This window comes from Brassica rapa, chromosome A06, assembly GCF_000309985.2.
Source record: "Brassica rapa cultivar Chiifu-401-42 chromosome A06, CAAS_Brap_v3.01, whole genome shotgun sequence".
In the NCBI taxonomy this organism is placed as follows: Eukaryota; Viridiplantae; Streptophyta; class Magnoliopsida; order Brassicales; family Brassicaceae; genus Brassica; species Brassica rapa.
The window spans coordinates 26,341,491-26,353,792 of record NC_024800.2 but is presented as its reverse complement, the minus strand read 5'-3'; the positions used below and the strand labels follow the sequence as shown (position 1 = coordinate 26,353,792).

Here is a 12,302-nt window from a genome sequence, read left to right as displayed (position 1 = left end):
TTAAATATAATTTTATCTCCATAGCGATTTGGTTCGAGTTTTATTTCCAAATTTTGTAAAATAGAACAAAAATATATCACTTCAACTGAGATATTACGGAACAGTTATTGCAAGGAAGTAGCTACTGGCATTAATGTTGTTGTTATTTTGTTCAAATACTATACTAAATTTACATGACTCAACGAGCAACCAATGCTTTTGGTTTAAGAAATTCAACATTTAACGAAATTCGTTTTAAACTTAAATTAATATTTGAAGAAGAATTTAGCTGTAACTTAAAAAGAAGATGCAGTTCGATGTATCCAAACTTAAACCTTATTTGGTAACTATTTGGATTTTTTTTTACTTGTAAACTATTTGGACTTATATATCACTCAAACCTACTTAAAACACTCCAAGAGAATGAATAGAAGTATTTTTATTTGGACTTCTATTTTCATACTTTTTAAGTATTTTACAGTGGTTAATCACATGGGAATGTGATAAAGATAATGTTTATATTTTTGGTTAAATCGTAAAAGTTAAAACTATCAGTTGGACGATTCGTTAGTTCAAACTTTGACCAGGATGTTAAGGTACACGTGAGATTTGAGCGCGTGATGTTTGGGAATCTGGAATAGTAGCAGATTTAACCACCGAAGCAGTCAGACAAGTCACAAATCACTCTTCTTGTAAGTAAATAACAAATACTATATGATAGATGTTTGTTGTACTGCAATATGACCGGGATACGTATAATACTTTTTTCTTAACAAAGGGATACGTATAATACTACTACTAGTCGACAAAAAAAAAACTGTTACTACTTGTCTACATCCAAGTTACATTTATTTTTCCCTCGAGCTTAATTCCCTTACACAAATGTAGGGTCTATTTTGAGATTTGGTTTGTATAGAAACTACAATATCTTAATTTCTGGTTTAGAGCATCTCTCAAAACAATTTCAATTTAAATTGGCAAAACTTTAAATTTTGAAGTGTGAGGGTATTTTTCTACAAAATAAAAAGTTCAAAATTATTTTATAAACTTTATATTTTACACAATAATCTTTTTATTTATAATAAAAATCACAAAATTTTATCTAATGATAGAATATATAATAAGCATATTACAAATTATTCAATTAATGAAATATTGCATTGTATAAAAAATTATAAAAAAAATTAGACTAAAATTTAAATTTTAAGAACGAAAATGATAACTATAAAAGTGATAAAATTATATGAAATTGTATCAAATTGTATAAAAATAAAATTTATAATGACTAAAAATGATAAGTATTAAATTTAACAAGATTATTATAAAGACTAAAATTTCAAAAATTGTATAAGATACAAAATTAAAATGATAACTAAAAAAGTTAACAAAATTATTTGAAAAATAAATTATTAAAAAAGTTATATGAAACTTCAAATGTGAGGTTTTGTACAATATAACTTACAAATATGAAATTTCACTATATAAAATTTAAAATTTAAAGTTTTGAAATTATTTTTGGAGCATGTAAAACTTAGGTTTGAAATTAATTTTGAAAATAATCTTAGAGCAAATTAATATTTTATTTCATTTACAAGAGAATTACAATCTACATAATCTGCTTAGTAGAGAAAGAAAAATCCAAATATCCCAATTTAGATTTGTGTTTACGTTATATGGATTTGTTATTCAAGATATCTAAATCCGGATTTATTTTTGACGAATCTAAATTTTACTTTTAGATTTAAGTACTCTTTCGAATATCGCAACTTTTAAAATAGATCCTGAACGAATTTCGGGACTGATCCAGATCTCATACAATAATTCCATCCCTATTGTTTTGTACATAATTTTATTTTTTATACTAAAGGGTTGGATTTGGATGTATACAAGATATACTCCATTTTATATTTGTGTTATAATAGAAAAGAAAATGGTGGATACAAAATTTTATAACGTGGTGGATGATGATGAATCCGTGAGAATTATCGAGCAAACTTGTCGTCATATATGTATGGGAAAGCATGCGTACTACGTATTGGTTTACAGTATTTGACACTAAACTATTTTTTGGTGTATATCTATTTTTCTTATACTATTATTGTATTTTGTATAAAACTGAAACTGTATCTACTTTATGTTAAAACGAAAAGAGATATAGATGCAAGGAGAGTAAGGTCGGTGAAATGAGAAAGGCCCACAAGCAGCCACAAAAAGGGCGACTCTATGATAGATAATGGAACCCAATGCAAAAGTTCACTCCTTTCTTCCCTCATTTTATCACAATTTCTTACACTAAAGTACGTTTTCGTTCGACCAAAAAATTTACGTTTTTCTTTCTTTAATTTCTATCAGCCAACAAAGTTTTTGTCTTTATAATATTCGCTCTCTCTTTTAAAATATTTCTTTTACTCAAACGTTTATATAAACCATATAAATTTCACTCGTTTTATAAATTTCACTCCTTTTATTATAGTGCTCCAAGTCATCAGTTGAGGATTAACTAAGGCTTATAGTTCAAAAAAAAAAACTAAGGCTTATTATATTTTCTTAACGACCTTATATTTTCTTATAATTTATGAAAACCTGACTTATAAAAATCACTCATTTATTAAATATATTTATTGTTAAATAATCACAATAAAAGAAAATATGGTGGAGATGAAAAATGATTCCCACCACAACATGGGTCGTTCTCAATTCTTTATGTCACAAAAAATTGTCATATTGTGGCGTTTGGGCTCTACTTTGAAAGAGAGTGAACATTTATCTCCCATCACTTGTACATGATATTCCCATTGGATAAAGTGTTTGTAGCTTCCAATTTCCTAAACCTATAATGCAACTTTACCAACTCCAACTACACATATATAGTCTTCTTTTCCTTTAATATATTTTCACATCATGTACTTGGGTTTTTCCTTCTTTGATTAAGTGAATCCACCACCCTTGTTAAGATTTTCATTCATAACAATAATAGTATCTATGCCATAAGCTCATCGTATAACTTATAAACTTTTAACACATGTTTCCACCAAAATACGAATTTACAACAACGATATAGTATAAAATCCAATGCAAAAATAGTATACAGAATCTATAGATGAGTGGGAGTTTAACAGTATGATACACACAAGTGGAATACAAGCAAGATTTTAAGAAACATGAATTGGAAATAAGCTGTTATCGTCACTATATTTTATAAACATTTATCACATATATCATGATTATTGGGGGGGGGGGGGGGTGATTATAGCGGTTTCATATTGTCTATTGATCAATACGATGGAAGATGCGAGATAAAATTGAATATATAAAGAAATGCGGAAAGAGATTGATTGAATTTTTGTTTGTTTAAGGCAGTGGCCAGCTCTTATAGCTTTGCAACAAATTTTTTTTGACTTAACCCCTCACACTATTGCCTTGTTCATCCCCACACATTATTATATATATAAAGAAAGATATATTCTTTATATAAATTATTCAGGGTCGCATATTTATTGCTTTCCAAAGAGTTCTATTCTCATACGGTTCAAAATCTAGTACCACATTAAAGCAACACTATTTGTGTATAGTCTACTTAGCATGCTTATCAAATAAAAGGGAAGAAACGAAAGAATGGTGAGTCCACATTTTATTAATATCATATAGTGATAATATTTTGCAACTTAAGAAATAAAAATAGAGCACAGAGCATGTTTGTGTATTAAGACAGGATAAAAAAAATAGTTTGTTTGCAGTAACTATAAGAATATGCTACACTGTTTTATTGCTTAAGAACTCTCATAGAATGAAAATATATTGGATAACCACTTTCTACTATTCTATTGGAGTGACGAGGATGTGGTCCAGTGAAGATGATGATAAAATTAGTGAGTAGAAACGACTACTTATAAAAATATTAAAAGCTTAATCCATAGATGGAAATGATTAGTTATATAACAGAACTATTGTGTGAAGTGGGAATTGATGGGGTTTTGTTGTTGTCTTGTTGGAGGAATGACCCAATTTCCCATAGTGATTTATAGTAGTTTATTAATTTTGTTATATTAACAGAACGTGATATGTGCATCTTTTCTTGCTTTCACCTTCTTTACATGATCTCATCATGCCAAGTAGAGCGGCCTCTGCTCCAATCAATTGCAACCACTTGTCGTTGTGTTCTACTGTATTCCTACTTGGGTTTCCACCACGTTGCACAGCCAACGTTTTGAAAAATATAAACAACTATTCGAACTCAAACTCATCCAACTTTTTTTTTTTTTTGAATTACAAACTCATGCAACTTGCTCAATGTCTTTTGTATATTATTTTGTCACATTTTATTTAAAATATTAGGTCTCTAAGATTAATACATGTACATCCATATATATATATTATTTGTATTTTTTTTGATAAGTATATTATTTGTATTTATAATTTTTTGAATAGTAACACAATGATAACTATTGCAAACTAGTATTAGGTGATTATGCAAAGATCATATTTACGTCTTCTGAATAGATGATAATCACATTACGTTGAGTTTTATTTCTATATATCGAAAGCATACGGAATTGGATGATTACGAATCTCCACTAGTTATTATATATGTCGCACAAATCTCCTATATATTAATTGAAAATCATTTAAAAATTATAATTTTAAGTTTGTATTAACTAAAAAGAAATCATGCTTAGGTGTTGCTAAATTAGGATGACAATTTAGGTTACGTGGCAGCTTAAGAATCAATTGAAAAAAATGTTAGTTCAAATTCAATTAATAGGGAACATTATATTAACCAAAAATATATATAAGAAGCATGTATTCTTTCCTTAAATAAAAATTACATAATTATCTAATATGATTAACATATATATGATAATTAATGACTATGAATAATAAAGATTTGACAATAATTTTTTGCATTCTTTTTTATTTTTGTTTAATTTTATATTATTAAAAAAAATAAACAATCATATTTACCATATAATAAAAATATATTTTTCTTATATGTTATATTTTGAATTTTTAAAAATGACTTTAAATTACAAAAATGAAGAAACCTTATATGTTATATTTTAAATTTTTCAAAACGACTTTAAATCATAAAAATGAGGAAACCTTATATGTTATATTTTTTCTTATATGTTATATTTAAAAAAATTAAAACGACTTTAAATTACCAAAATTGTAAATTTTCCTTAAGCATACGACTAAAAGCATTAAAATGATATGTATCAATTTGATGGTTGATTTGAAACCTTTCAAAACCATATGGAAGATAAATGTCAAAATAATTCAACTGTGGAAGCAGTACTGTTCATTTTTTTTCAAGAATGTGTTCGGTGAAAAAAAATAAGGTTTTTGTGTCAGAATTTGTTTAATGTTCAATCCGATCAACCCATGATATAGTTTAGTTCTGCAATTTTTAATAAATATTGATCCGGTCAATCGGAAAGAAATTATATAATAATAACAAAAAATTTGTATATGTATGAAAATGATAAAATATATTTAAAAAAATTCGATAATATATAAAAATAAATTCACCATGCGCAAGACGCATGTCTTATTCTGGTTATCAACTAAACGTGATATTTTCTAAGAATTTGTTTTTTCTAAGAATTTTTTACCAAAAGAACTTTATAAGAAGTTCAAAAACTTTCATAATACGGTGGCTAAATAATGATGATCATAGCTCATTCATCACTATATACTAGGACTTATTGTTCAGTAGGTATTATTTAATTTTGACATAATAATCATGGATTAAATCAAAGCATATGGTAATGTGTTTGGGTTGATTTATAAAATTTCAATTTCTTAAAAATGTGTTCTTTTTTTTTTTTTTTTTGTGAAACTGCACTCATTAAAACTTAAACATTTAAAACATTACAGCTAGAGCTTGTTTGGCAACAGAGTCTGCCCTATCATTGTTTGCTCTAGGAATAAACTTAAACTGGATAGCATTAAAGGAAGTAGATAGGAGATAAATGTCGTTGAGGAGTCCTGCGATCTCAAGATTCCTTCCCTTTGAATTCAGAAGCTTGATGAGAGACTGAGAATCCGAGAGAATCAGGAGAGAGTTAATCCCTTTATCAATAGCAGAGGTCATAGCTTTTCGCAAAGCCAAGGTTTCCGCAAAGAGGGGCGACTTTACAAAGGTTGCAGTCGCTGAGTATGATGATGACGATCCCGTATCATCGATGATCCATCCAAGTCCCGCAAAGCCCGTTGAGGCGTTCCAAGCAGCATCTGTGTACATGCGCGTTGTTGAGGTACTTAGAGGAGGATCCTGGTTGATGCTAGGAGGTCTCTGGCTCGGAGTTAGCGGTGGAGTTTGAGCAAGCGTCCATTCTCGAGCTTCACAGGTCGCTTTTTTTAGAGTCTCCTCTGGTGTGAATTTTCTCTGTTGGAAGGTCAATTGGTTTCGTGATATCCATAGATTCCAGCAGATCGAAGCAGTCAGCGTTCCTGGTCCCAGTCCCACCGGTGGAAGAGATGGGATTCTTCTTATCTGATCAAGTCCCGCACTAGTGCTTGTGATGCGCTCCACATCCACTATTTCAGCAAGCGGGGCTCTTGCCCAAACCTCTCTCGAAAAAGTGCAAGTGAAGAGCAGATGTGTCACTGATTCCACCTCATTGCATCGAGCACATCGGTTTGAAAGAGGTATGTTCCTGATTGCAAATTGTTCACCTACTGGGAGTGCCTCTTGTAGAGCATTCCAAAGGAAGATAGGTATTGTTGTCACAGATACAAGACTGACACTTAAATATCATGGTTCTAGGAAATTTGTAAAACCGAACACTTGTATTTACATCCATTATAGAAGTACCTCATACATAATTTGAGTGGAATAAATGAATACATATAAAGAGTTATATTGTTATTGATATGTAGACAGTTTAAAAGGATGCTTATGGGTAGATTTAATGTTAAAGCAGAAACGTTCCCTAGAAGAAATTAGTCAATTACTAAGGGATATTTTTCGTCAACAAAAAGAAATTACTAAAGAGAATTTTTCGATCGTACTTTCTTTTAATTTGATATCTTTTGACCAAAATATTAAGAAGAGTTTTATATACACTTTTGTCTACTGCATAAGGTTATGCTCTTAATTTTGGGTATTAGGCCGCTCCCTTATCATCATGAGTTTGTCTTTTTTGTTTTCCCGAAACCCATTCATCATACAAAGTTAACAGGAAATAAAATAAAGACAACACTGGAAATAAAAAAAACACATTCATCTGTCCCACGTGTGCAAAGAAAGTAATTAAAATCAATATTAGCAATGTAAAAAATGATTTATAGATGCTGAATTGCTTGGGATTCCTACAACCGTGTGGGCACCTCACTTTAGAAACTTGAACCGACTTTTCTAAAACCCTAACCTTTTGTTTTTCTTTCTTTCTTTTTTTTCGTCTATTTTCTGTTCTTTTACTTATATGACTTTTAACATATATTACCTCATGCACGCTCTCCCTATGCCCACAAGCTTTCTAGGAATCCGATGCCTATCTTAATCTTAATCTTAGCTTGCTTAACTAAAGTTTCGTTAATTGGGCCTAAATCATCATAATTTCAGATTCAACTATTTATCAAAACTATGATCTAAGTGACTAAGTGAGGAGTGTTATATATGTAAGTATACAAAATAAATGAAACTGGTAGATGTTTTGGACAATCCAAGCTGCAACAGCCAACAGCTGTCACCTGAATTTGCATTCATCAATAAGAACATGTCTAATGAAACTTAATAAATGATGGAGGCCACTAAAACACCATCAATTAGTTTAATGAATAATCTTTTGTTGTTAATTAACTATACTTCTTGGAGGGTGTGAAGTTTCTTTCATACTATACTAGTATTAATTTTTGGGATATTTTTATATTTTGAAATAACATGTAATTAAGAAAGACAGAAAAGACCAGGATATATTTATATGACACAAGTGCATAGTTTAAGGTTAGTTGTCACTTGTCAGTTTGACCATTTGACCAAAACAGCTTTTTGTTTCTTAAACATAAACCATTTGCCCAAAGAGTCATACTGTTAACTATCCAAATAAAAGTAGTTAACTACTTAACTTTACGTACGAATATGTAATGTACATAAAACGAATGGATATGTATATAGACACGACATACATGTATTTATAAACAGGGCACATGTAATAAATCATGTAAATGTGTGATAAAACATGTAAATGTATACACAATGTGGCCATGCATGTGGCTTAAAGCTTTAACCTATGATAATTCTGCAAATATTGCGTCTTTATCAACAGCTGAGAGGCCCTTTTCTCTTTATGTTAAATCAATCCTCCAATCATTTTTTTGTTTCCAAGATTCTACCGCCCATACACTCTCTTATGTACACACCGTGTGTGCGTTTATTAGTATATATACATCACTCGTATATGTATTCACCCACCAATGTTTAATCGCGGCATTACGTGAATGAAACAGTGGTAAGTTTTATAGTTAAGAGGTCATTCAAATTTTAAACACCCGACTTTAATTTGAGTGAATATAACTATATATTGAATATTTCATTTACTATATTTTATAGAGCTAGATGTAACAAATTATTTCGAACTTTTAGCTGATTCAATGTCACCACCACTTAATTAAATAGTGGCAAGTTGATCTATAAGACTTCATCAATCTCACATATAATGTATACATAAGTTTATGGTTCAACTCCTTACGGATTATACAGATAAACTGTATATTTTGGATATGATATATATAATATATGTACAAAAAATTGCTAGATATGATCAATTTGGTTTAGTGAAACCAGACTAAAAATGACAATAATAATGAAATTTATTTGTGTATGTATAGACGCATGTCTACGTAAATATAAAACGCAACGTAAGAACAAAAGGAAGCATTTCTTAAACAACAAAAACAAATGATACATATATAGTATAAGGGTTCCATAGTATAATCATATAATATACTTTATCTTTTTTGAACTATTTCTCATAATCATATAATATTTGCAAAGAAAAGCATAATGATCAAGGAAAATGGAGAAGACTGCCTCAGTTTTGGTGAGAATGTGTCAGACATCAAAGCAAATTCTCACAACCAAACTCTTGTTTTTATATAGACTCACCTAGCTATACTTTGGAATCCAATGTAGGTTAACTTCACCGATATAGGTCAACATGGCATATAACAGCCTAGCTTGACTAGTTTCTAATTTGAACAACATTCTTTTGTTTTGTTGGATATGAATGATAGCTTGTTTGCACAAAAAAAAAGAATGATAGCTTAGATCAATTTCTAAAGAAGTCTGGATTGTGGTTTTTTATATTAGTAATGTTTCAACCAGTTAGTTTAAACATTTTAATTTCTTCTTACATGAAATAAATTTTAAATTGTGGAATCTAAGTAGTTGTTATATATTTAATGTGTGGTCGTACTCATTCAATATGCAGAGGGCGTCCCAAAGCTAATAGATTTGTTCCTCAGTGTTATAACATTTCTTTTGTTTGTTTAATCTGTCACATTATTGTCTGATTATAATCATAGTATAAGACAATATCATTAGTTGCAGACTGTCGCAGGCATATTTTTCATATAAACTGTATTCAGAATAGATTTACAGCTAGAATTTCTATTTTAAAATTTTGCCGAAAATTTCTAATACAAAAACTTCAAATATTAATACACTAACATGTTCAATTGATGGCCAGTGTACTACAGCAATTACGTTATCACAAAGTCCATTAATGAAGTTCTAATTTATATCACGTTTATGATTTCTGCTTTTCTATTTTAAAATCTACATAAGTAACGAAGGATCCTCCAAATTATCAAGCTATATCTATCTTCTGCGGATATTGAACCAGATACTTATCAGAACAAAGATAAAAACAGGGTAACTAATTAATGATGCAAAATTTATTGGATGCTTAATATATTTTCTTAAGAACATAGACAAAGTGAAGATCATAGTACTATCTTGAATGCATGACGAAAATCAAACGGCAGTGACTGCAATTTTCATATTGCCTTCACAGTGGCCTGGAAAATTGCAGATGAAGAAGTTTTGTCCTTTAGACAAAGTTAGATGATCTTTGCCTGAAGTGTATGTTGTCGCACCTGCCGGAGTTTTGCAACTGTTGTACCCTCCACTATCCACCACGACCACGTTGTGAAAACTCGGATTATAGTTAAACACTACGACAAATTTTTGAAAATTGTAAATAAATGAAAATGTTTGCAGACTATGATACATATAAATACTTAAACGATGATTTTGCACATGCATTCTTGGTTAAAAACACACAGTTTAGACATATCTAGGGCGGGCAGCAAAAACTTAATTGCTTGTGGTATATGTGTAGGTGTAGCAAAACAATAGAATACTATCAAAGCTCAAGTGAAGGACGTAAAATTATGTATACCGAGAACGTCACCGGCATTAAAATGTTTGCCTTTAGGCCAGTCCACAGCATTAAAGGCCCATTTCAAAGAATCACCAACAATGTAAGTCGAAGCTTCAACGTAATAAGACTGAAGCACCAACACTGAGACAACCATCAAAGCTACTATAGCACGAGCCGAGCATGGTGCAGTGCCGCTTCCCTTGGCCATCGATCAATCTTCTGAGAAAGTGTATACAGTCAGAGAGGTAGGGAGGGAGATGGTCTATAGAGAGTGAATGAGAAGAACAAACCAACAATAATATGAAGAGAAAGTGCACAAAGAGTTTTCAAAGAAGATATGAAGGCATTTAATACTATTTTGTTCTGTTTCATTGAAGGTCTCAAGAATCCACGATATATGGTCATTTATCATTTATGGACACATTGTCTTTGTAAAGTTGTAAACTGACTTTAGTCACCCAAATTATCTTTTGTTTGGTTTATTTTTGTTTTGTTAGGACGCGAGAATCCAAATGAAAAATTACAAAATAAACAAGTTGGAAACAATAATATAAGGCATTGAAACGTTCGAAAACCATTAAGAAAATAGACGAATATATGTAGTCAAAATTTGATATATTTTTTTAACTTAATAAATCGTTCGTATGTGAGACTGTTTACATCACCCGAAACAAAATATGCGAATGTAACATCTGCGCTATGCTCTCGAAACTTACTTTAGAAAGACTAGAGATTTTGGTGGAACTTAGAAACTTACCAAAGCATATGATGTTTATGGGAGGTTACCAAAATTGTCACACCACCTAGCTTATTTTTTATGGGAGGTTGAACTTTGTTTCTTGAAGCTCTTAAGTGCTTGTTAAGCAATCTTCAAACCAAAATTTTGAAATCTTTTCTTTTATTTACCTTTATTCATGTATTTAGTAACATTAGCATCATGAGTACAAAATGATCTATTTTATCATGTTTTAGTATTTTATCATGTTTTAGTGACTCATTCTGAAGTTGGGTAAACAGGTTTGCCAAAATCAAAAAAGTTTTATTTGTAAATAAGATAATTTTTGAAGTCTTTCCAGTTTGAAAGAAGCTTATCAATGAAGCAATTCACAGTGAACATTTCGCAGAGATTCATAACTTCATATGTGATATCTTGAAAGATCAATTGTTGTTCATGCATTTGATCCATGATAGGTCTTGAGTCCACCTTCACAAAATTAAGAAATTTTGTTGTAGCAAATTTTTCTGAATCTACATTGTAAATTTTGATTTTTTTTTTTCCAAAGCATCTTATAGATGTTTGGATGTTTCGACTTTATTGTATACATTGAAAAATTGGTCCACCAAAGAATTTTTGATATAACCTTTGCATAGAAAGTCACCACAGTTCCATACGTCAAAGCTAGCTATTTCCCTTAGATCAGTGTTATCGCATATAACACCCTTAGATCAGTACTGTCGCATGTAGCACTGGTTTGACTTCAGTAAGATACCTAGCCAGTTTCAGAGTAGTCAGAAAGAAGTGGATTCTTTGCTGCCACTGCTTGAAATTCATACATCAAACTAATTGGGCTGAAGTCCATTTAGGTTGCTAGGAACAACTAGAACTTACGTAAGCAGTGTTCTGTGGTTAACCATTCTCGGGTTAGGTTGTCGGCTCATTTGTTGAGTCACCATTCACTCCATTGACGTTAGTTATTATGAAATATATTCATAAAACTCAAATCTTAGTAAGTATTGTGACTTAAATTAGAGTAAACGATTTAAATCACTGAAATGTATTTTTCAACGTTTAATACTGCCAAAAGACGTTTCTTGAAAGCTATTTTAATCATGTATATCATTTTAAATTTTAGAAAATCAAAATCGCAAACCTTTCAAAGAATTTCGTGTAAATCATTTTCTAAATACAATTCGTCTTTAATACCAAAATATTAT

The 12,302-nt window shown here is 30.3% G+C and overlaps 2 protein-coding genes and 1 long non-coding RNA gene across 3 annotated transcripts in view; 1 reads left to right on the top strand and 2 right to left on the bottom strand.

Moving 5' to 3' along the window:
* Window positions 1-5,473, top strand: part of LOC117126283 — a 9,867-nt gene extending 4,394 nt beyond the window's left edge. Inside the window, exon 2 of the long non-coding RNA XR_004448836.1 lies at window positions 567-5,473. This is a non-coding gene — a long non-coding RNA (uncharacterized LOC117126283). The remainder of the gene's footprint in view (window positions 1-566) is intronic.
* On the bottom strand, window positions 4,990-12,302 carry LOC103827502 (basic blue protein). The gene is made up of 2 exons (XM_009102985.2): window positions 10,386-12,302; window positions 4,990-10,158 (listed from the first exon to the last, which is right to left on the bottom strand). Exons 1-2 carry the CDS (start codon window positions 10,573-10,575, stop codon window positions 9,959-9,961), a joined length of 390 nt encoding a protein of 129 aa, XP_009101233.1. The 5' UTR covers window positions 10,576-12,302; the 3' UTR covers window positions 4,990-9,958.
* On the bottom strand, window positions 5,843-6,801 carry LOC103827842. The gene is made up of 2 exons (XM_009103404.1): window positions 6,797-6,801; window positions 5,843-6,728 (listed from the first exon to the last, which is right to left on the bottom strand). Exons 1-2 carry the CDS (start codon window positions 6,799-6,801, stop codon window positions 5,843-5,845), a joined length of 891 nt encoding a protein of 296 aa, XP_009101652.1.

Bases quoted from the DNA above. Each gene is read 5' to 3' on its own strand.
- LOC103827502 (XM_009102985.2), bottom strand. From the start codon at position 10,575: ATGGCCAAGGGAAGCGGCACTGCACCATGCTCGGCTCGTGCTATAGTA. The intron at 10,159-10,385 runs GTATACATAATT...AATTTGTCGTAG, and splicing joins TAATGCCGGTGACGTTCTCG to TGTTTAACTATAATCCGAGT.